At 40.2% G+C, this 24383-nt stretch overlaps 1 protein-coding gene across 1 annotated transcript; it reads left to right on the top strand.

The window, feature by feature from the left end:
* Positions 1 to 695: 695 nt before the first annotated feature.
* Positions 696 to 17217, top strand: LOC128369739 (extended synaptotagmin-2-like). The gene is made up of 11 exons (XM_053330816.1): positions 696 to 740; positions 953 to 1042; positions 1852 to 1947; positions 10442 to 10516; positions 11241 to 11327; positions 11430 to 11579; positions 12763 to 13256; positions 14799 to 14897; positions 15861 to 15966; positions 16136 to 16185; positions 17114 to 17217. Exons 1-11 carry the CDS (start codon positions 696 to 698, stop codon positions 17157 to 17159), a joined length of 1338 nt encoding a protein of 445 aa, XP_053186791.1. The 3' UTR covers positions 17160 to 17217.
* The last annotated feature ends 7166 nt before the right edge of the window (positions 17218 to 24383 follow it).

Raw genomic sequence — 24383 nt, 5'->3', positions numbered from 1 at the left:
CCTCCTCCTCCTTCTTCTCCTTCTTCTCCTCCTCCTCCTCCTTCTTCTCCTTCTTCTCCTCCTCCTCCTCCTCCTTCTTCTTCTTCTCCATGCTTCTTCTGCTTCTTCTCCTCCTCCTCCTCCTTCTTCTTCTCCTCCTTCTCCTTCTCCTCCTCCATGCTTCTTCTCCTTCTCCTTCTCCTCCTCCGTCTTCTTCTTCTTTGTCTCCATGCTTCTTCTTCTTCTCTTCTTCTTCTTCTTCTTCTTCTTCTTCTTCTTCTCCTTCTTCTTCATCTCCTTCTTCTTCTTCTTCTACACTTTTTTATAGGGTTTTTGTACATTTTGTATAATTGTAAATTATAAATGCTGCACCATATCCTGCATTACACACTACAGATTACATATTACAGATGTATTGATTAACGTAGCGCCTTATAGTTGTTATTTTTTTAACATTTTATAATCTCCGTATAATTTACAAATCAGCAGAGAGGATTAGTGATGAAGTGTTTGCTCCTCTAATAGGATTTAACGCTCCGTTTCTCTGATAGCAGCTCAAAGCACAGCGAGCAGCGAGCCTCGATGAGCTCCACGTTGCTCGTCTTGACTTTTAATTTGCTTCCAGAGACTCGTTAACTCAGCGCTGCAGATAAACGCTGAGTCAGCAGTCCTGCAGCAGCTCTCTGTGAAACTAACGATATTTATTTTTCAGTCTGATGATCGACATGAGCGAGCTGGAGAAGGAGCAGAGAGTCGACGAGGTAATCTGGGCCTTTTATTCTTTTTTTTTTTTCACTTACAGTAACACAATCTTTAAAATTAGGTCATCTGTCAATCAATATAATCTGAACTTTTTCTAAATTTTCAATTACATTTTAAGAAATTAACCGTACTAAATAAAGTATAAATAAAGTAAAATATGTAGATGACTTGTATTATAAAGTATATTAAAACCCTGTGTTTGTGTCTTCAGTGGTTTGTGATGGACGACGTGGCGACAGGGAAGCTGCACCTGAAGCTGGAATGGTTATCGCTGCTTCCTACTCCCGACAAACTCGACCAGGTGATATAAAATATATATATTTATAGATATATATATATATCTATATAATATTAATATTTAACCCTTTACATCCTGATCAGGGTCTAATATGACCCAGGTTTATATTTAAGAGCTGTAAAACAAGAAGGAAGGAATGAAGGAAGGAAGGAAAGAAGGAAAGAAAGGCAGACAGAAGGAAGGAAGGGAGGCAGGACAGATGGAAGGAAGGAAGGAAGGAAGGACAGAGGGAAGAAAGGGAGGCAGGGCAGATGGAAGAAAGGAAAGAAGGAAAGACAGATGGAAGAAAGGAAAGGAGGAAGGACAGAAGGAAGAAAGGAGAGAAAGAACGAAGAAAGGAAAGATGGAAGGACAGAGGGAAGGAAGGGAGGAAAGAAGAAAAGAAGGAAGGGCAGATGGAAGGAATGAAAGAAGGGAGAAAGAAAGGAAGGAGGGAAGGAAGGACAGATGGATGGAAGGAAGGAAGGAAAGAAGGAAGGGAGGAGAGAAAGAACAAAGAAGTAAGGAAGGATAGAAGGAAGGACAGAAGGAAGAACGGAAGCAAGGATAGAAGGAAGGGAGAGAGGAAGGAAGGACAGATGGAAGGAAGGAAAGAAGGAAGGACAGAAGGACGGAAGGGAGGAAGGACAGATAGAAGAAAGGAAAGAAAGAAGGAAGGACAATAGGCCGGTTTGGACTCCTCAGCCGGCCAGTTCTGACCCACGAGCCTCATGTTTGCCCCCCCCCCCCCCCCCCCTGGTGTAGAGACTAATACATACAGTATATAAAGGGTTAACATATAAGTGACCTTTAACCTTTTCTACCCCTGACAGGCTCTGCTGAGCATCAAAGCGGATCGTGGTCACGCTAACGACGGCTTGTCTTCCTGCGTTCTCGTCGTCTTCCTGGATTCAGCCAGAAATCTGCCGGTGAGTCTCAGTTTGTTTCCTGCAGCCGTTAATCAAGAGTTTTATATCAAGAGTAAACTAATAAATCATGTAAATAAAGACTGTTTTTATTATTATTAGTATAGACTATTATTATTATTATTATTATAGACTTTTTTAATTATTGTAGATTATTATTATTATTATAGATTTTCTAATTACTATTATTTTATATTATTATTATTATTATTATTGATTATTATTATTATAGATTTTTTTATTATTATTATTATTAAAGATTTTTATTTTTATTATTATTATAGATTTTTATTATTTTTTGTTTTTATTATTATAGATTTTTATTTTTTTTTAATTATTATTAGAGATTCTTCTTATTGTTATTATTATAGATTAATATTATTTTTATTATTATTATTATTATAGATTTTTATTATTATTATTAATATACATTTTTAAAATTATTTTATATTATTATTATTGATTATTATTATTATAGATTTTTTTTTAAATTATTATTATTATAGATCATTATTTTTTTATTTTTAGATATTTTTATTATTATTATTATTATTATTATTATTATTATTATTATAGATTTTTATTATTTTATTATTATAGATTTATTTTATTATTATTTTATATTATTATTATTGATTATTATTATTATAGATTTTTATTATTATTATTAATATACATTTTTAAAATTATTTTATATTATTATTATTGATTATTATTATTATAGATTTTTTTTTTAATTATTATTATTATAGATCATTATTTTTTTATTTTTAGATATTTTTATTATTATTATTATTATTATTATTATTATTATAGATTTTTATTATTTTATTATTATAGATTTATTTTATTATTATTTTCGGGGATTGATTGAGCGAGTTTGTCATCGGGGCGTTTCCTTGGTCATACGTCAGTCTTCTGACTGAATCTGAAGTTCTTTTCTTTTCTACTTCATCTTAAAGGTGCAGTACAAAGAAAACTATATTCATTTAATCCAAAAAGAAATAAGAGATATAGTTTATAGTTTTAGATTTTTCACCTTTTCTTTTTCTGCTTCTTTCGTTTCTATTTTCACTGCAGTAAAAAAATAAAATCCTGTTTTCTGCTTTTAAAATGAACTCATTTAGTATTTAATTTAATAATTAATAATTTAATATTTCTGCATGAAATCATTTTAATCAGAGTTACGTAGCTGAACTCTGTCGTGCAGGCTTCACCTTCTTCCTTTCAGCCTCTCTTCTTCTTCCTCTTCTTCCTCTTCTTCTTCCTATTCCTCTTCTTCCTCCTCTTCTTCTTCCTCTTCTTCCTCCTATTCCTCTTCTTCTTCTTCTTCTTCTTCCTCCTCTTCTTCCTCTTCTTCCTCATATTCCTCTTCTTCTTCTTCTTCTTCTTCCTCCTTCCTCCTCTTCCTCCTATTCTTCCTCCTCTTCCTCTTCGTCTTCTTCCTCCTCCTCCTCCTCCTCTTCCTCCTTCTCCTCCTCCTCTTCCTCTTCTTCCTCTTCTTCATCCTCTTCTTTTTCTTCTTCTTCTTCTTCTTCTTCTTCTTCTTCTTCTTCTTCCTCCTGTTCTACCTTTCCTCCTCTTTCTTCTTCTTCTTCCTCCTCTTTCACTCCCTCTTCTTCCTCCTATTCCTTTTCCTCTTTTTCTTCTTCGTCCTTTTCCTCTTCTTCTTCCTCCTCCTCCTCTTCCTCTTCTTCTTCTTCTTCTCCTTCCTATTCCTCTTCTTCTTCTTCTACTTCCTCTTCCTCTTCTTCTTCCCCTTCCTCCTCCTCCTCTTCTTCTTCCTCTTCCTATTCTTTCTCCTCTTCCTCCTGTTCCACCTTTTCCTCCTCTTTCTCTTCTTCTTCCTCTTCTCCCTCTTCCTCTTCGTCCTCCTCTTCCTCTCCTCCTCTTTTTCTTCTTCCCCCTCCTCCTCCTCCTCTTCTTCCTCTTCTTCCTCCTCTCCCTCTCCTTCCTCGTCTTCTTCTTCCTCCTCTTCCTCTTCTTCTACCTCTTCCTCCTCCTCCTCTCCTTCTTCTTCCTCTTCCTCCTCTTTCTGTTCCTCTTCTTCCTCTTCCTCTTCTTCTTCCTCCTCTTCCTCTTCTTCTTCATCTTCCTCCTCCTCCTCTTCTTCCTCCTCTTCCTCCTCTTCTTCCTCCTGTTCCACCTTTTCCTCCTCTGTCTCTTCTTATTCTTCTTCTTCTTCCTCCTCTTGCTCCTCCTCTTCCTCTTCTTCTTCCTCTTCTACCTCCTCTTCTTCCTCTTCCTCCTCCTCCTCTTCCTCTACTTCTTCTTCTTCCTCTTCTTCTTCCTCCTCCTCTTCTTCTTCTTCCTCTTCCTCCTCTTATTCCTCCTCCTCTTCTTCTTCTCTTCCTCTTCTTCTTCCTCCTCTTCCTCCTCTTCTTCCTCCTGTTCCACCTTTTCCTCCTCTTTCTCTTCTTCTTCCTCCTCTTCCTCCTCTCCCTCTCCTTCCTCTTCTTTGTCTTCCTCCTCCTCCTTCCTCTCCCTCTCCTTCCTCCTCCTCTTCCTCTTCCTCCTCTGAAGAGCGTCTTCGAGGGGAACTTGGGCTCAGGCTACTTAAAGGAGAGGCGTGCGGCGGGCCTGGTGTTCTGTGAGAACACTGCGTCTCTCTATCGGACCTTATTTGTGAGTCCGCTGGCTGTTTTTCTTCTTCCTGCATCCTACCAGAGTGTGCATGGGTTCAACTCCCCCGTAACATCATCATATTTGTCCTGGTTGTTATTTGAGTTTGAATAAATTGCAAAAGCGGAGAGACTGAGGCAGAAAAAATGTGGTTATGATATTCAAAAAAAGGGTTTATTATATTTTAGGGGCATCAAAAGCATCCTTCCTCCTACATAAAGGATTTATTCTAGGGCTGTCAAACGATTAATTTTTTAAACTGAGATTAATCGCAGAATTTCCATAGTTAATCTCGATTAATGGCGTTTTGAATTGCATGTTTAAAATCCTGTTATTTTACATTTGAAGGCAGTTTTAAGCCCATAATGTAAAGCATTTCTTACCAGAGTGTCTTAACTGGGAATCAATCACGGCTCTGCTGCGACTCCCACACTCCAAAATGGTCCTTTGGTGGAGCTGAGGCTGGCTTGGCTGCACCTGGGTGTTTAGCGTGGAGGTGCTAACTCAAACTCCACGTACTCCGGTGGTAGTTAAACTCCGTTTAACACAGGTTGCATTTTACTTTTGACTTGTCAACTGAAGCGTCTGGAAGTGTTTTAAAGTTAAACAAGCCGTTCAAAAGTCCAGTAGCTCTCTTACTTTCCATCAGCGCGGTAGGTTTACTGCAGGAGGCCACTTCAAAGCATAGCGCTACAGCTAGAAGAGCCGTCTACGGGGGAGTAGAAGGGACAAAAAAGGCTTGCAACATTAAAATGCGATTAAAAAAAATTAACGCGTTATGGATTGCATTAATCTGATCACGATTAACGCGTTAACGCTGACAGCCCTACTTTATTCTCATTGTTATTTAATCAGAGCTACATACTAAACATTTTAAAGCAATAAATACTGCTCTGTTTATGCTTTTAATAAAGATATATGTGCTTTAAGATTTGAGTCATTTTCATTCATTGTTATAACATTTCTACATTTAAACTGTGAATCAGTGTGTAATATTAACCCTTTAGACGGAGGAAGGATTACATTTTGATCCCTGAGACATTCAGAGAGCAGGGACGGTGAATTCTCTGTGGATTGCTTCCCCTCCTCCATCCTTCATGTCCGAGCCCATTAACTGTGTGTGTGTGTGTGTGTGTGTATGTGTGTGTGTGTAGTACATAGTTACTGCACCACGACACACTGACGCAGATTTCACTGATTTTAAAGGAATACACGGACATCTTGGCAAACAAGCTGTAGCAGTTATAGTTCATCGTCAAGGTTACCAGCTCTCCTTTCCCCTTTACGGAGCTTTATAGTTGAGTTTCAGCTCATTGTTTAGCTCTCTGGATGCAACTTTTGACTGGTTTAGTTCATTCCATTCTCCTAATGAGCGATAATGTTGCCTGATGTGTAACTAAGCAACTAAATGCTACCAAAATCAACATATCACCATAAAAAGCTGATGACATGTCAGTGTTGTGCTCACTGCTGCTTGTTTCTGCTGCCCCCTAGTGGCCTGATGAGGTAACGCTTCCTCATTCAAACTGCTTACTTGTAGATAAGTCTGTGTATTCTTTAAATAAAACCAAATGTCTCCCATCACCGACCCCACATGATCCACCTGCATATTTTAATGTTAGAATATCCCATCATTGATATTCTACTATTTTAATGTGTCATATTGCAGTTTATCTCCAAAAAACATCTATCACTTGTCCTTTTTCTAATCAATATCCATGGATACGTTGACACAAGTATGAAAATGAGACATCAGTGTCACTTTTTGGCTATTTCAGTGGATTTCATTCCTTCATATTTAAACTGCTTATAAATGTCGCCCCCCCCCCCCCCACATAAAACCATCTCACTGTGTTTGTCAGTGTCTTATAATGAGTTCTTCCATTTGTTCTGCTCATCACTAATGTTTGTGGTATTTAAATTAGAGCCTGACCAATATTCACATCATTGGAAATATATCGGGGTTTTTTTTAGTATATTAAACCTTCTTTATTATTTTTGGTTACTTTTCTACTTTAATTTATAGTTTATTTATGTCTTAACCTTTATGTCGTCCTTTCCTTCCTTTTCTTCCTTTCCTTCCTTTCCTTCCTTCCTTCCTTCCTTCCTCCCTCCTTCTCTTTCTTTCCTCCCTACCTCCCTCCCATTCCTTATTTCCTCTGTCCTTTTTTCCTTCCTTTCCCCCTTCCTTATTTCCTCTGTCCTACTTTCCTCCCTTCCTCCCTTCCTTCCTTCCTTCCACCCTCCCTCCCTCCCTCCCTTCCTTCCTTCCTCCTTACTTTCCTTACTTCTTCCTCCCTTCCTTCCTTCCTTACAACCGCCTTCCTTTCCTTCCTTTGTTCTCCCTTCCTTCCTTCCTTACTTACTTACTTACTTACTCCCTCCCTCCTTCCTTCCCTCTTTCCTTTCTTCCCTTCCTTCCTTACTCCCTCCCTCCCTCCTTCCTTCCGTTCCTTCCTTTCCTTCCTTCTTCCTCCCTTCCTTCTTCCCTCCTTTCCTTCTTCCTTCCTTCCTCCCTCCCTTCCTTCCTTCCTCCCTTCCTTCCCTTCCAGAGGACAACAGGAGAGTTAATCCATTTTTCGATACCTCAACATTGGTTTTAAATATCTGATATCGGTCAGGCTCTAGTTTTGATCTTGTGTAAATTGGGGATTGTCATTAACCATGTGATCACCTGTGTTGTCTTTTGATGTTGGTGTGTTATCATCATTCCTCCTCCTCCTCCTCCTCCTCCTCTTCCTCCTCCTCCTCCTCCTCCTCCCTGCATGCTTCTCCTCCTTTCCCCCCCTAATAACCTGTGTGTGTTGTTTTGATCTCTCCTGCCTTTTTGTCCCTGGGGGAAAAATCAAAGCGCAATCCGTTAGAGTTCAACCACGCGGGGCTGAAGAAGGCCTCGGTCGGTAAGGCCCTCAAGGTAAAAAAGCAACACCCCAACTGCTCAGACACCGAGGAGGGAACACAGTGACACTATGTACGCAAACACTGGACGCACATTTACACCCTACGGACAAAAGTGTGTGGACACAGAAAGTATGACGAGGACTCGCTCATAGTGTGAAGGTGTTTGATCATTAAAATGAAGGAAGGAAAAAAAGAGAGGAAGGAAGGAAGGAAGGAAGGGAAGATGGAAGGAAGGAAGAAAGGGAGCAAGGACAGAAGGAAGGAAGGAAGGAAGGGAGCAAGGACAGAAGGAAAAGAAGAGGAAGGAAAGGTGGAAGGAAGAAAGGGAGGAAGGAGAAGAATAGAGGAAGGGAAGATGGAAGGAAGAAAGAAAGGGAGCAAGGACATATGGAAGCAAGGAAGGAAGGAAAAGAAGGGGGGGAGGAAGGAAGGAAAAGAAGAGAGGAAAGGAAGAAGGACAGATGGAAGGAGGGACGGATGAAAGGAAGAAAGGGAGGAAAAGAAGACGGGAAAGAAAGATGTAAGGATGAAAGGGAGCAAGGACAGATGGAAGCAAGGAAGAAGGAAGAGAAGACAGGAAGGAAGAAAGGAAAGAAAAGAAGAGAGGAAGGAAAGTGGGCGGGATTGCACTCCGCGGCAGGCCGGTTCTGTATGTATATATAAGAAATTTTAAAAAACGTTTAATTTGTAGAGTATGCTCTATTTCCTGATCAAACTAACGCCTGATTTACCACTTGGTTGTTTCACGTTGTCGGTTCACATATTTCATGTTATTTAAGAAGCTGATAATCTGAGTAAAGAACAAGAAAAAGAAGAGAAATTGCGTTACTACTGTTTGTTTTCGTATCCTTTGGAGTCGGAAGAAGTTAACCAATGAGCATCAGGAGGGGCCGGGTCTTAAAGAGACAGGAGCTAAAACTGCCTGTTATTACACAGAGGCTGAACTGAGGAGCTGCATAAAGGACCAGTACAAGATAAATAAGGAGTTTTATTAAACTGTAAATCATGCAAAGATATTCCAGTAGAGCCCCAGAATATAAACACAACCTTTTAATAACCTGGAGCCATCAATTCAAAGCTTTTTAGTGTAAGTTTCTTCTTTAAAAAATTACTTGTAAATACTACTTTATTAACTAATTTGTACCAACTTGGGTGTTTTGCTATGGAGTTAGCTTTGTTCACTTTTCCTTCACTGGAGCATAAAGTGTCCGCATACTTTTGTCCATATTGTGAACACTTTAGTTTAAAAGAAGCTCAGAGAGAGAAAAACAAAACATTTTAATACTTACTTTACTTTAGTGCAGAATATCAAATTATTTTCTTTAGTGGTTTGTCAAATTCCTGTCGCTGCTTTTTATTGTGACAAGAAATACCAATACATATTACATAACTGTACTACAATACATTACAATATTACTGTAATTACATATTAGCAAGAAGTTAGAAGAATAGTAATTGGTTTAGGAGTTATATTATAAATAAAATACACATTATAGATTAGTGAGTTACTTCCTGTTTCTATGAGAAGGCTCCATAGTAATCCGTGATCTTCCCATCAGTCAGTAAGCGCTGCTGAAGCATTTCAAACAGACTTGTGGTGAAATAACCATTTAACAAACTCCACTAATCATGTCTGTCCACTAAAACTGTGAAAACGTGTCTAACAGAGTTTATATCTGTAAATAACAACATTTGCTTCTCCGTCCTGATCCTTTTCTTTTCATCCTAATATGACTGATGATGATGATGATGATGATGATGATGATGATGATGATGATGATGATGATGATGATGATGATGATGATGATGATGATGATGGTTCAGGAGCCTCGGAGACTTTTCAACCTGGTGTTACTTTCCTTCTTAGTTCCTCTTCATTAAAAACACATTTTGCCATCACATGCTAAAATGTGACAAACAGCTCTGTTATCATGATGACCCTCCTGTTGTCCTCGAGTCAAGGAAGGAAAGGAAAGGAGGGAGGAAGAAGAAGGAAGGAAGGAAAGGAGGAGGGACGGAGGGAGGAAAAAAAGACAAGAAAAAGGGAAGGAGGTACGGAAAGAAGGAAGGACGGAGGGAGAAAGGAAAAGGGGAAAGAAGGAGGGAAGGAAGGAAAGGGGGAAGGAAGAAGGAAAGGGGGAAGGAGGGAAGGGAGGGAGAAAGGAAAAGAGGAAGGAAGGAAAGAAGGACAGAGGAAAGGAGGAAGGTAGGGGGGAGGAAAGAAAGAAGGGCGGAGGGAGAAAGGAAGGAAGGAGGGAAGGAAAAGAGGAAAGAAGGACAGAGGAAAAGAGGAAGGTAGGGGGGAGGAAAGAAAGAAGGGCGGAGGGAGAAAGGAAGGAAGGAGGGAAGGAAAGAAGAAGGAGGGAGGGAGAAAGAAAGGAAAAGAGGAAGGAAGGAAAGAAGGACAGAGGAAAGGAGGAAGGTAGGGGGAGGAAAGAAAGAAGGAGGGAGGGAGGGAGGGAGGAAAGGAGGGAGGGAGGAAGGAAGGAGGGAAGGAAAGAAGGAGGGAGGGAGGGAGGGAGGGAGGGAGGGAGAAAGAAAGGAAAAGAGGAAGGAAGGAAAGAAGGACAGAGGAAAGGAGGAAGGTGGGGGGGAGGAAAGAAGGAGGGAGGGAGAAAGGAAAAGAGGAAGGAAGGAAGGAAGGAAGGAAGGAAGGAAGGAAGGAAGGAAGGAAGGAAGGAAGGAACAGTCAAAACAGACTGGGTCAGTTTGACCCGGGAGGACGACAGGAAGGTTAGAGATGATACAGATGTGATGTTTCATGACCAAAAATGAGCTGAAAAGCAGATTTTTGAAAGCAGGAAGCACACAAGTTCAGGATCATTTACGTTCTCTCAGTAATGTAAATAATATTCCTGTGTGTGTTTTACATTCATGACAAAGAAAAAGACATAAATGATCAGTTTTTGTTCTTTAAATCATTAAAAAAGAAGTTGTGTTTTAGATTATAAAACTTGTGTTTCTTCTTCTGCAGTCTGGCAAGAAAGTGACCAGTGATCCCAGTCCGTTTGTCCAGTTCAGAGTCGGACACAAGTCCTTCGACAGCAAGGTGAGACCAAAGCAGAAACCTCATTCATTCATTCATGCATTCATTCATTCATGCATTCATTCCTTCTTTCCTCTGTCCTTCTTTCCTTCCTTCCTTCCTTCCTTCCTTCCTTCCTCCCTCCCTTCCTCTTTTCCTTTCTCCTTCCCTCCTTTCTCCTTCCTTCCTTCCTCCCTTCCTTCTTTACTTCTTCCATCCCTCTTTCTTCCTTCCTTCTGTCCTGCCTTCCTCCCTCCCTCCTTCTCTCTTTCTTTCCTTCCTCTCTTCCTCCCTTCCTTCTTCCATCCTTATGTCCTGCCTTCCTCCCTCCCTCCTTCTTTTCTTCCCTCCTTCCTCCATCCTACCTTCCTCCTTTGCTCTGTCCTTCTTTCCTTCATTCCTCTTTTCCTTTTTCCCTCCCTCCTTCTCTCTTTCATTCCTCCCCCCTACCTTCCTCCCTTCCTTCTTTCCTCTGTACCTTCTTTCCTTCATTCCTCCCTTCCTCTTTTCCTTTTTCCCTCCCTCCCTCCTTCCTTCTTTCCTTCCTCCATCCTACCTTCCCTCCTTCTTTTCCTCCCTCTGTCCTACCTTTCTTCCTTCCCTTCCTCCCTTCCTTCCTCCTGTCCCTCCTTCCTTCTTCCCTCCTTTCCCTCCTTCTCCCTCCCTTCCATCCTTGACTCGAGGACAACAGGAGGGTTATATAAACATCTGAGTTTCTAATCTTCTTGTCTCGTGTCTCCTTTTTCAGACCAGATATAAAACCAATGAACCGGTGTGGGAGGAAGCCTTCACCTTCCTCATCCACAACCCCAAAAGCCAAGAGCTGGAGGTCGAGGTATGACGCTTTCTCTCTTTCTTTCTTAATCTATCATTTCATTGCTGTTCCTCTCCTCTCTTTACAAGCAGTGAGTGTTTTTTAACACCGCGTTGTCTTCAGGTGAAAGACGAGAAACACGAGTGTTCGTTGGGGACGTTGACGCTTCCTCTGAGTCAGCTGCTGGAGGCCAACGAAATGACGCTCAACCAGCGTTTCCCCCTCAAGAACTCCGGGCCGAGCTGCACTCTGAAGATGAAGATAGCTCTGCGGGTACGAAGAAGATAATATTTTCAAGCTCACTTTGATTTGGAGCCATTATGATGCTTTTAAAACCCAGATTCAGACAGGAAATGGTTGTGTGGTTTGACAAATTGGAAGCTTTTAAGGCGAGTGGAGAGACACAGTAAAGGTTGCATCATCAATTTTAAAAGATTTATTAATTCATTATTTTGTGCAGACAGCTGAAAACACCAAAGTTTATTTAAAAGATGCAAAAGCTTTCTGTTCATCATCTGCTGGACGCCAAAAGTGTAGATAATGAATTTGAAACGTGCAGAACAGGAAGACTTGACTTTAACCCTCCTGTTGTCCTCGAGTCAAGGAAGCAAGGGAAGGAAGAAGGAAGGAAGGGAGGGAAGATGGAAGGATGGAACGGAGGTAGAAGGAAGGAAGGAAGGAAGGAAGGGAGGTAGGAAAGGAAATGAAAGAAGGAAGGAAGGAGGGAGGGAGGATAGAAGGAAGGTGGGAGGGAGGATAGAATGAAGGTGGGAGGGAGGGAGGAAAGGAGGAAAGAAGGAAATGAAGGAAGGGAAGAAGGAAGGATGGAACGGAGATAGAAGGAAGGGAGGAATGGAAATGAAAGAAGGAAGGAAGGAGGGAGGGAGGAAGGAAGGAAGGGAGGGAAGAAGGAAGGATGGAACGGAGATAGAAGGAAGGGAGGAATGGAAATGAAAGAAGGAAGGAAGGAGGGAGGGAGGAAGGAAGGAAGGGAGGGAAGAAGGAAGGATGGAACGGCGGTAGAAGGAAGGAAGGGAGGAGAGGAAAGGAAATGAAAGAAGGAAGGAAGGAGGGAGGGAGGAAGGAAGGAAGGGAAAGAGGAAGGAATTGAAAGAAGGAAGGAAGGAGGGGAGGGAGGAAGGAAGGAAGGGAGGGAAGAAGGAAGCATGGAACAGAGATAGAAGGAAGGGAGGAAAGGAAATGAAAGAAGGGAGGGAGGAAGGAAGGAAGGGAGGGAAGAAGGAAGGATGGAACGGCGGTAGAAGGAAGGAAGGGAGGAGAGGAAAGGAAATGAAAGAAGGAAGGAAGGAGGGAGGGAGGAAGGAAGGGAAAGAGGAAGGGAGGAAAGAATGACAGAGGAAAGAAGGGAGGGAGGGAAGAAAGGAGGAAAGGAAGGAAGGACAGACAGATTTCTCTTTATTAAACTCATTTATTTCTATATGTTTTTAAATTTCAGGTGTTGTGCCTGAACAAGGACGCATCCTCATCCTCTGACTCAACCCCATCGTCAGTACAAGTCCGCAAATCCAGCTCTTCCAGCTCCTCCAACCCGACCCCTCGTCCCTCCGTCTCCTCCGACTCCCCGAAGCCTCCGCCTCAACCCTCCTCCACCTCCACCTCCTCCGACATCCCCCGCTCCGCCTCGGTGTCTGCACAGGACCTGCTGAACCGGCGGAGGGAAGCCGAGGAGATGGCTCGGTCCTCTGGAAGCACGGACACGGGGCAGGGTGGTAGAGGAGGAGGAGGAGGAGGAGGAGGAGGAGCAGGAGGAGGAGCAGGAGGAGGAGGTCATAGCTTGGCGGAGACAGGGAGGAGCCACTCTAACTTGGCCATCTCGGGCTCCCTACAGCACCTGGCTGGAGGCAAGGAGCCGACGCCAAGCATCGCATCGGACATCTCCAACCCTTACGCTGCTCAGGAGCTGCAGCAGAGACTACAGCAGCTGCAAAAGTATCTATCACCTCAATCAATCAGTTAATCTATCACTTATTGATCCCTCTGAGTGTCTTTATACCATCTTTAATCTGTGCATAAGATATAAATATACAGATAACTAGAGGAAAAACACTGACTGACGGATTAGAGCTGCAGCAATTAGTCAATTAATCAATTAGTCCATCAACAGAGAATTGATTGGAAACTATTTTGATAATTGAATAATCATTTTTGTCATATTTCTACGGAGCTACTACTTTCCTTCCTGTGTTCTTTTCCTTCCTTCCATCTGTCCTTCCTCCGTTTCTTCCTTCTGTCCTTCCTCCCATCTGTCCTTCTTCCCTTTCTTCCTTCTGTCCTTCCTTCCATCTGTCCTTCCTACTTCCTTTTATCCTTTCTTTCTTCCTTCCTCCCTTTCTTCCTTCCATCTGTCCTTCCTACTTCCTTTTATCCTTTCTTTCTTCCTTCCATCTGTCCTTCCTCCCTTTCTTCCTTCTGTCCTTCCTCCCATCTGTCCTTCCTACCTTTCTTCCCTCCTTCCTTTTGCCTCTCTTTCCTTCCTTCCCTTCTTATTTCCTTCCTTTCTTCCTTCCTTCCCTCCATCTTTTTAATAATCCGGCCCACATGAGATCAAATTGGTCTGTATGTGGCCCTTGAATGAAAATGAGTTTGACACCCCTACCGTAAACGGACATGGGCAAAAAAAAAAAAAAAAACTTTCTGGTGAGCACGAGAAAGTGTGAGTCTTGTCGTCTGTTTAGGCACAAGGGATACACCACCTTGGATCACGTAGTTAATTTCATTCATGAACAGTTACAAACATCTGGCCAGCTCTGTGGATAAATGCAAGGAGAATTAGGACATTGGGCTACACATGTATTACTTACTTTATGTGACTAAATTTAACATTTATCTTCACCATATCATCTTTTAGTTTGTTGATGACACTTTCAGGTATATTTAGCGTTTGGAGGAAAGACAATAAATCCACTTCTACTGCCATTTTTTGAGCAGCGTTGAAGCTTAAGCACAGGAGGCACAACTACCCTTAATTATGCTCTATATATATCTCGTGCTCACCAAAAAGTTTCTGATGAGCAAGAGAAACCAAAGTCTTTTTTTTTTTTTTTACCACGTCCCTTTACGGGCTCCGTATATTTCAAGCAACAGTGATGATAAATTTCTGGTTCTTGCTTCTCATTTGTGAGGATTTGTTGCTTTTATCTATTTTTATATCATGTAATGGAATGCAAAACATATATAAGTGGATATTTCTACAGTTGTGATATTTTTACAAGAACTTACCAAACATTTAGGGTTTCTAATTGTTAATAAAAGCAATTTATAATGCTATAATGCTTAAAAATGAATGTTTCTAGCTGATTAACACATGCACATGAAGCCTCGTCCTCCTATAGCTGCAGTAAAGTGAAGTCCTGTTCATCATGTCTCTCTCTCTCTCTCTCTCTCTCTCTCTCTCTCTCTCTCTCTCTCTCTCTCTCTCTCTCTCTCTCTCTCTCTCTCTCTCTCTCTCTCTCTCTCTGTGTGTGTGTGCAGCGGTTCGGGCCCCAGTCATTTCCCGCTGGGTGAGGTCCAGCTGACGGTCAGACACAGCTCCCAGAGGAACAAGCTCATCGTCGTCGTCCACGCCTGCAGGTATGAGCCCATAAGACTGACTAGTGCCCTAAAATATACTCTTTATTATTAAAGATTATCACCTCCAATTTTGCAACTTAAATCAACTCCTATTTCAATCTTCTACATCTTCCATGGTTGCATATTTAAAAATGATTAAACTGCAATATGTTATTTGCTTTGTTTGTTCTTAACATGTGTGGACTGGAGCTGGAGCACGGCATGCTGGGAAAAGGAGAAAAGGGCTCATCCAATGAATGAACAGATTGCAGGGAGGAATTAATGAATGATGGAAGGGAGGGAGGAAGGGAGGGAGGAAGGAAGGAGGAGGGAGGGAGAGGGAGGAAGGAGGAGAAGGAAGGAAGGAAGGAGGGAAGGAAGGGACAAGGAAGGGAGGAAGAAGGAGGAAGGAAGGAAGGATGGAGGAAGGACAGAGGAAGGAATGAGAGAAGGAAGGAAAGAAATGAGGGAGGGAGGAAGGAAAGAAGGAAGGGAGGACGGAGGAAGGACAGGAAGGGAGGAAGAAGGAAGGAAGGAAAGGAGGGAGAAAAGAAAGAGGGAGGAAGAAAGGAAGAGAGGAAGGAAAGAACGAAGGGAGGACGGAGGAAAGGAGGGAGGAAGGACAGAATCTCTCTCTGTCTCTCTCTCTGTCTCCCCCCCCCTCTCTCTCTCTCTCTCTCTGTCTGTCTCTCTCTCTCTCTCTCTCTCTCTCTCTCTGAGTGTGTGTCTGTCTCTCTCTCTCTGTCTCTCTCTCTCTGTCCCCCCCCCCTCTCTCTCTCTCTCTCTCTCTCTCTCTCTCTCTGTGTGTGTCTCTCTCTCTCGCTATAGTATACACTGTCATACTTTCATATTTTAATTATCTTAAATAACAAAATGACATATCTTACATATTATACTTTTTAAAAAAAACTATTTTATTAGCTCTTTATGAACCACAAGCTGAATATAACTCTCTCTCTCTCTCTCTCGTCTCTGTCTGATCAGGTTTGAGTTCAGCGTTTCTCTCGTGGAGCTTCACAGACGGACTCTGGACGTGGCGGTGAAGAACGGCGGAGGTCTGCTCTCCAAACACAAAGGCCTTCTGGGAAAGGTACGAAATTACTGGCAGAAAACTGAAGAGGCCTTGATTCATTTAGAAGCTTTAAACAGTATCTCAATTAAAGATACAGGAGTTGATATAGTATAATATTGTTATTATTTGAAATCTATGCACTCATTTATATTCAGTCTTTCACTCTGTTGCTTTTCCTCTCTTTCAGGTTCTGGTGGATTTGACCCATGATGACATCACTAAGGGTTGGACGCAATGGTTGGTCTTTGATCTCCTGCTTTTAACGAGCGTTTGACTCATTTATTAAGATCTGATAACACGAGTGCAATCAAGTGAAACAGCACGTAAAAAAAAAAAAAAATCTTTTTAAAATAAATCGAGCTTGAATGTAGAGGAGGTTCGTATTTATTGATGTGTTTTAGAGCAGAGGGGTCAAACTCATTTTCATTCAAGGGCCACGTACAGACCAGTTTGATCTCATGTGAGCCGGATCATTAAAAGGAAGGAAGGAAGGAAGGAAGGAAGGAAGGAAGGAAGGAAGAAAAGACAGAAAAAGAAGGAGGGAAGGTAGAAAGGGAGGAAGGATAGATTGAAGGTAGGACAGAAGGAAGGTAGGAAGGAAGGACAGATGGAAGAAAGGGAGGAAGGACATATAGAAGGAAGGAAGAAACGAAGAAAGGAAAAAAGGAAGGGAGGGAGGAAGGACAGATGGAAGAAAGGACAGATGGAAGGAAGGAATGAAGAAGGGAGGAAGGAAGGACAGATGGAAAGAAGGGGGAGGAAGGACAGGTGGAAGGAAGGAAGGATGGAAAAAAGGAAGGTAGGGAGGAAGGACAGATGGAAAGAAAGGAGGAAGGATAGATTGAAGGAAGGAAGGAAGGCAGGAAGGAACAAAGAAAGGAAAAAAGGAAGGGAGGGAGGAAGGACAGATGGAAAGAAAGGAGGAAGGATAGATTGAAGGAAGGAAGGAAGGCAGGAAGGAACAAAGAAAGGAAAAAAGGAAGGGAGGGAGGAAGGAAGGACAGATGGAAAGAAGGGAGGAAGGACAGGTGGAAGGAAGGAAAAAAGGAAGGTAGGGAGGAAGTACGGATTGAAAGAAGGAAGGAAGGAACAAAGGAAGGGAGGGAGGAAGGAAGGACAGATGGAAAGAAGTTAATTTACAAACTTCTCTTCCTCCTTCTTGCAGGTATGAGCTGAGTGAAGACGGCGCCACGAAGCTTCACCACCTATAAACAGCTACGACGAAGACTCATCATCATCATCATCATCATCATCATCATCATCATCACTTATCACATCACCACCACCACCACCACACTTCCACTTCATTCTACAGTACAACATGTTTTTTGTTTTTTAAAATTTTTTTCATTATTTGTAATTGTTGTTGTTTTTTTTTAAAAAGAGAAAACAGAAAAAAGAGGAATCAAGTGATAAAGCAGCTTTGACATTCATTTAATCACATCAGTCGCAAGGCAAACCTCCCCTTTAAGAAGTGGCAGGCTGATATCAATTAAAGGGAGTGTACACACAAGAACATGTAGAGTACCATATACATACATACATATATATATTACACAATGTACTGCTATCAATGGAAGTCTATATTCCATATTTATAGAGGACATTATAATGGCTGTAGAGGAAATACAATCTTTTTTTTTTTTTTTATTCTTTTTTTTTTTTTTCTTGCCTCGAGTTAAAGAAATGACAACTTTGTAAATATGTAAAATGATGCTGGATGAAAACTGACGGTGTATTCTGGGTATGTGAGAGAAAGAAAGAGAGAAAGAGAGAGAGGATAGACATAGAAAGAGAGAGAGAGAGAGGAGTGTGGTCTTTTATTTTGGCCAAATGATTGTTTTATAATTTTATTTGATTGATTTTTTTTTTTTTTTTAATTATTAATGAGAAACATTCTGGACAAAGTTTCTGATGCAAAGCGGGAGCAGCAGTAGGTCGGCTGTCGCAGGGGACAGGGGAAGACGCCACCAAAGAGACGCCAAGTATTTGATTTTTTTTTAATTGGCTTTATTTCACTGCATCATAATGTGTATTAACCAAACTGAATAATAACGGAAATACACACAAATACAGTGTTAAATCTATATTTGTTCAGTTTGCTATAATACACCTGATGTTACACTGAAATAAAGCCAATATAAAGTCATATTTTATTGTTTTTTTTAACTGAATATTTGCACATGTGTGTTTTTAATCTGTCTGGGGATCATTTTTTAGTTGCAGATTAACCAAAAAAAATAAATCTGTATTAGTGGGTAATTTATCTTAAAATTAGAAAACAGGCCTAAATATTTAAAATAAAAATAAAAGTGTCATAAATAATAATAACGAACCATATTTTAACAGTAACTTGCACCAGATTGAATTGTTAATACATATTTAATGTAATTATCAACCACTTTTTTAGCTACAGTAAAAGCCACTATGTGTGTTAAAGTATATATTAATGCACTCTGGCGCCCTCTAGTGGTCGTGTTAGATATTACAGCCACAAATACACACAATAAAATAAATTAAAATGTTTTACAATCACAATAATCTGCTTTATAAATTATAATCACATTAAAATTCAACACATTGTGGCTTTAAAGAAGTAGAAAAGTAAAATAATGATGACATTGGACAGTGTTTGTTGCTGATATCAAGTTAAATTCACTTTTTTTGAATTTTTTATGAATCAACTTTTTAGTCTTAACTTGTTTTAACCTTCCTGTCGTCCTCCTGGGTCAAATTGACCCCATCTGTTTTGACTGTTCCTTCTTTCCTCCCTTCCTTCTTTCCTCCCTCACTCCTACCTTTTTTCCTCCCTCCTTTCCTTCCTTCTTTCCTTTCCTCCCTGCCTTCCTTCCTTCTTTCCTTCCTTCCTCCCTTACTCTTTTCCTTTCTCCCTCCCTCCTTCCTTCTTTCCTCCCTCACTCCTACCTTCCTTTCTCCCTTCCTCCCTCCTTACCTTCCTTCCTCCCATTCCTTCCTTCTTCCTTCCGTCCTCCCTTCCCCCCTCCCTCCTTCTCACTTTCTTTCCTCCACCCTACCTTCCTTCTTTCCTCCCTTCCTCTTTTCCTTTCTTCCTCCCTCCATGGAGGAAGGGAAGGTAGGAGTGAGGGATACTCCTACCTTCCTTCCTCCATTCCTCCTTTCCTTCTTTCCTGCCTTCCTTCCTCACTCCTACCCTCCTTCCTCCCTCCTTTCCTTCTTCCTTCCTTCCTTCCTCCCTCCCTCCCTCCTTTCCTCCCTTTCTTCCTCCCTTCCTCGCTTCCATCCTTCCCTCCTTGACTCGAGGACAACAGGAGGGTTAAAGTGTCATTTTTTTAAACACAATATCACAATATCCATTCATGTTAAAAATGACATTTAACTATTTTTTTGGTTTTATATGTACATACACTTTTTCTTTTTTCTTTTTTTTTTGTCTTCACGCACATCATATTAAACACTGCTTTGACTTTTCAGCACTCGTTCACACAAGGTATTAATCACAGGATTTACATCTGTAACAAACACATCATGTTAAATGTGCACTTCTTCTTCTTGGTATCAAACTCAATTAAATAAATAAAGACCGTTATTATCATTATTATAATTATTATTATTATTATGTATGCGGCACTACACAGCCAAAGAGCAGCAGTCCTGTGTTGATACTGAACTAGTGTGACCTTTTAAAAAAAAAAAAAAAAAAAAACCTTATATAAAGACAGTTTTTTTCTTTATGTTCAAAACGAGAAAGTATTTTATATCATCCGTGTGTAGACTGTGCTTTTTTTTTTTTTTTTTTTTAACTGTGTATTTTCCGAGCTTGTCCTGTGTGATTTAAATCTGTAAAAGAAACAATAATTTCTTTTGTCTGTCGAGCCGTCAGATTTGAAAGCGGATCCTCTTGGGGGTCTGAGTTTGTCCTCCTCTGAAAGGCGGGTTTTGTCTTCTCCGTCTTCTTAATTTATCTCGTGCCTTAAAAAATTCACACGAACCCAAACAGAGACATTTTACGTGTTTAAAAATGAACCAACGGAAAAAAAAATGCTCTAACTTCATGTCTTTTCTCGTGTTTCAGAAACTTAAATGTCTTTTAAATGAATAAAGAGCTTTGTCTGGCTAAGCAGCATGGAGCTGTACAGCACGGTGTGGTTTCTCTTTATTCTCTATATTTGTCTTTGTGGAGGGATAATTATGATGGAGATATGCAGAGAGATGCAGTTCTTTGGGAAACAGGATAAATAAAAGTATATAATAGTGTTTCTGAACATACAATTTAGCAGTATTAAAATGACATTTAACCCTCAGTAGTGGAAGAAGTGTTCAGATCCTTTTCTTTAGTAAAAGAACCAAAACATCAAAGTAAAAATACTCTATTACAAATAAAGGAAATCCCATTTAAGGATCAGATTAGAAGCAAAATGTAGTTAAAGTATTACAGTAAAAGTACTACAGTATTATAGTGATGTAGTATGCAGTATTACAGTAAAAGTACTGTAAAAGTACTACTTTATATACAGTTAGCTAGTTTATACTACTTTATATACAGTTAGCTAGTTTATACTACTTTATATACAGTTAGCTAGTTTATACTACTTTATATACAGTTAGCTAGTTTACACTACTTTATATACAGTTAGCTAGTTTACTCTACTTCATATACAGTTAGCTAGTTTACACTACTTTATATACAGTTAGCTAGTTTACATTACTTTATATACAGTTAGCTAGTTTATACTACTTTATATACAGTTAGCTAGTTTATACTACTTCATATACAGTTAGCTAGTTTATACTACTTTATATACAGTTAGCTAGTTTACACTACTTCATATACAGTTAGCTAGTTTACATTACTTTATATACAGTTAGCTAGTTTACATTACTTTATATACAGTTAGCTAGTTTATACTACTTCATATACAGTTAGCTAGTTTATACTACTTTATATACAGTTAGCTAGTTTACACTACTTTATATACAGTTAGCTAGTTTATACTACTTTATATACACTTAGCTAGTTTACACTACTTTATATACAGTTAGCTAGTTTATACTACTTTATATACAGTTAGCTAGTTTACACTACTTTATATACAGTTAGCTAGTTTACACTACTTTATATACAGTTAACTAGTTTATACTACTTTATATACAGTTAGCTAGTTTACACTACTTTATATACAGTTAGCTAGTTTACTCTACTTTATATACAGTTAGCTAGTTTATACTACTTTATATACAGTTAGCTAGTTTACACTACTTTATATACAGTTAGCTAGTTTATACTACTTTATATACAGTTAGCTAGTTTACGCTACTTTATATACAGTTAGCTAGTTTACTCTACTTTATATACAGTTAGCTAGTTTACTCTACTTTATATACAGTTAGCTAGTTTATACTACTTTATATACAGTTAGCTAGTTTACACTACTTTATATACAGTTAGCTAGTTTACACTACTTTATATACAGTTAGCTAGTTTACACTACTTTATATACAGTTAGCTAGTTTACACTACTTTATATACAGTTAGCTAGTTTACACTACTTTATATACAGTTAGCTAGTTTATACTACTTTATATACAGTTAGCTAGTTTACACTACTTTATATACAGTTAGCTAGTTTATACTACTTTATATACAGTTAGCTAGTTTACACTACTTTATATACAGTTAGCTAGTTTATACTACTTTATATACAGTTAGCTAGTTTAGTCCAGTGGTTCCTAACCCTCCACTGAACCTAAATGATCTTTTCTGGATTTAAAAAGGTCTCAGATTTGCGCTTCAGATGAGAAGCAACGAAACTGCACTGACAGTCTGACCTGAACCTGAACGCACCACAGCACAGCAGGTCAAACTGTCTAACCGGGACGCTTTAGAGACTGTGTGTGTGTGTGTGTGTGTGTGTGTGTGTGTGTGTTTAACCTTATAGAGGCCACACAGTTAGCCTGCAGCTTTTCCGGTGCTCCTCCACACACACACACTCCTGGATCCTCCACACACACACACACACACACACACACACACACACACACACACTACCTCTCATCTCTGCTGTCTGTAGTAAATGAATGTGCACAGGTGGGGGAACAGAAAGTGTGAAGATGTCCTGAACACCGAGCTCAACCTGCAGGTATTTTAAATGTGTGAGAATATTCTATATACTGATTGTTTATAACGCTCGGTTGCACAATTATCTCCTTATTGATAAACCCAATTAGATCAATTCTTCCACTTCAGCATTATGCACGACAAGCAACGTCTCTCCAGTGTTGCAAAGTGAGGCTATGTGACTTCTCGGCAGAATAAAACACCTTTTTTTTGTTAATGTCATAATTTTTTGACTTAATATTTCAGTATTATAATTAATTGTTGCAGAAATCTACATGATGCAGTTGTTGCATGTAATGGGCTGCTGTGTGCTGTGTCCATATAATGAGCAGTAAAATCTCTCCTTCTCTCTCTTACTGACTGAAAGTGCAGTGTTAGTTAAATTTTACTGACCAACACGAAGATCAGATCATTCATTGCATTCATCTCTCCTCACTGACTCATTCACTGTCACACATTGCTGTTATAATGAACCTCTGTAAACTGCACAGTGCTCAGCATGCGTTTATGGTAGGAGTCATATTCTTTCCAGTAGAGGTTTTTGATATGAGGAGTCACACAGGGAGGCATCACACTAAAATAAAAAAGATTGGTTTTCTATCACTTATTTGCACATCATGTCTTCTTTTTATATAAAGCCAATGAGTTTGAAACTAGTTACCAGCCTGTTTTGATGGTTTGACAATGTAAGGAGTAGAAAGTCCAGATATTTGTATTCAAATGTAGGGAGTAGGAAGTAAAAAGTTAGAAAAATAAATACTCAAGTAAAGTACAGATAGCTGGAAAATCTACTTAACCCTCCTGTTGTGTTCCAGTCAAGGAAGGGAGGGAGGGAGGAAGGGAGTAAAGGAAAGAAGGCAGGGAGGAAGGAAGGAAGGAAGGAAGGAAGGAAGGAAGGAAGGAAGGAAGGAAGGAAAGAAGAAGGAAGAAGGGAGGAAGGAAGGAAGGAAGGTAGGAAGGAAGGAAGGAAGGAAAAGAGGAAGGAAGGAAGGAAGGTAGGAAGGAAGGAAGGAAGGAAAGGAGGGAGGGAGGGAGGGAGGGAAGGAAGGAAGGAAGGAAGGAAAGGAGGAAAGGAAGGTAGGAAGGAAGGAAGGAAGGAAGGAAGGAAGGAGGGAGGGAAGGAAGGTAGGAAGGAAGGAGGGACGGAAGGTAGGCAGGAAGGAAGGAAGGAAGGAAGGAAGAGTCAAAACAGATGGGTCAATTTGACCCAGGAGCATAACAGGAGGGTTAAATAGTCTACATCTCCCCTCACTGCAGGCTGAACGCACCTTAACCTAATTGCTGATTAAGGCTGGCTGTTAAAATCATCTGGAGGAAGGGTGAAGTGAATCTCCTTAAATTTGATTATCATTGTGTTTAAGCATTGTGGACATTATTATTTTACATAACTAGTTTTCAGTAAACTAATTGACTCTATTTTCCTCGTTTAAATGAAAGTATAGTTTTTTGGCATTTATTATAACTCTTATTTAGTAGTTAATTAAAAAGCTAATTTGTGTTAATTTTACTCTGTTTATCTTATTTTGTTTTTCCCCTGGTTAACATCAAAGTTAATCCCTTCATCTTCCTATTATCTTCATATTCAGGGACATAACTGACAGCAGAGTTTTGTGCATTTGCTCATATTATTTAGTAGTGAATTTAATATTTAATAAATATATTGTGTATTGTTATAATATTCCCCCAAATGATTGCATTCATATGGACACCTGACTGCTGTTTAAAGACACAGTTGGGGTTTAAAAAAATGTTGGACTTGCCCTTTAATCCAATAAGAAACGCAGCATGCTATATGATTCAGACTTTCATTTTGAAAATACACTCCGGAAACAGCACGTGTGTGTAGCTGCGTGTATCTTGACACTGTGAGTGCTCCAGCCTCCAGCAGCAGCAGCAGCAGCAGAAACGCCCTGCATCCTCTCTCCTCTCTCCTCCAACATCCAACATCCACCCGGCTCGTGCGCGCTCGTGCAGCCGAGGAGGAGCCACTCTAACCGGGGGAAGCAGAGCACCACACGTACACGCACGCCTGGATAGAAATAAAAAAAAAATATGGCCTGTATTTTTTAACAAGCTGAAAAAAACAAAACAGACATGGATCCTTCAGCTTCTTCCTTCCTCCTCCTCTTCCTCCTCTTCGCTTCCCAGAGCTGCTTCTCCTCCTCCTCTGCTGACAGGAGATTCGGTGAGTAAATTATTGGATGATTATTTTTTTGCTAGTCTCAGTCTCAGTGCACTCAGAGCCATTTTTTGCAGACGGAGCTGGATGAGAGTGTTTGTGTGTCAGACGCCGGCGGGCAGCTTCACCTGAGCCGAGGACAAACAAACAAACACGGTG

This window comes from Scomber japonicus, chromosome 12 (genome assembly GCF_027409825.1).
Source record: "Scomber japonicus isolate fScoJap1 chromosome 12, fScoJap1.pri, whole genome shotgun sequence".
NCBI classification, from domain to species: Eukaryota; Metazoa; Chordata; class Actinopteri; order Scombriformes; family Scombridae; genus Scomber; species Scomber japonicus.
The sequence above is the reverse complement of the archived record's forward strand: the minus strand, read 5'-3'. Positions and strand labels throughout refer to the sequence as shown.

Bases quoted from the DNA above. Each gene is read 5' to 3' on its own strand.
- LOC128369739 (XM_053330816.1), top strand. From the start codon at position 696: ATGATCGACATGAGCGAGCTGGAGAAGGAGCAGAGAGTCGACGAG. The intron at 10,517-11,240 runs GTGAGACCAAAG...CTCCTTTTTCAG, and splicing joins ACAAGTCCTTCGACAGCAAG to ACCAGATATAAAACCAATGA. The intron at 13,257-14,798 runs GTATCTATCACC...GTGTGTGTGCAG, and splicing joins AGACTACAGCAGCTGCAAAA to CGGTTCGGGCCCCAGTCATT.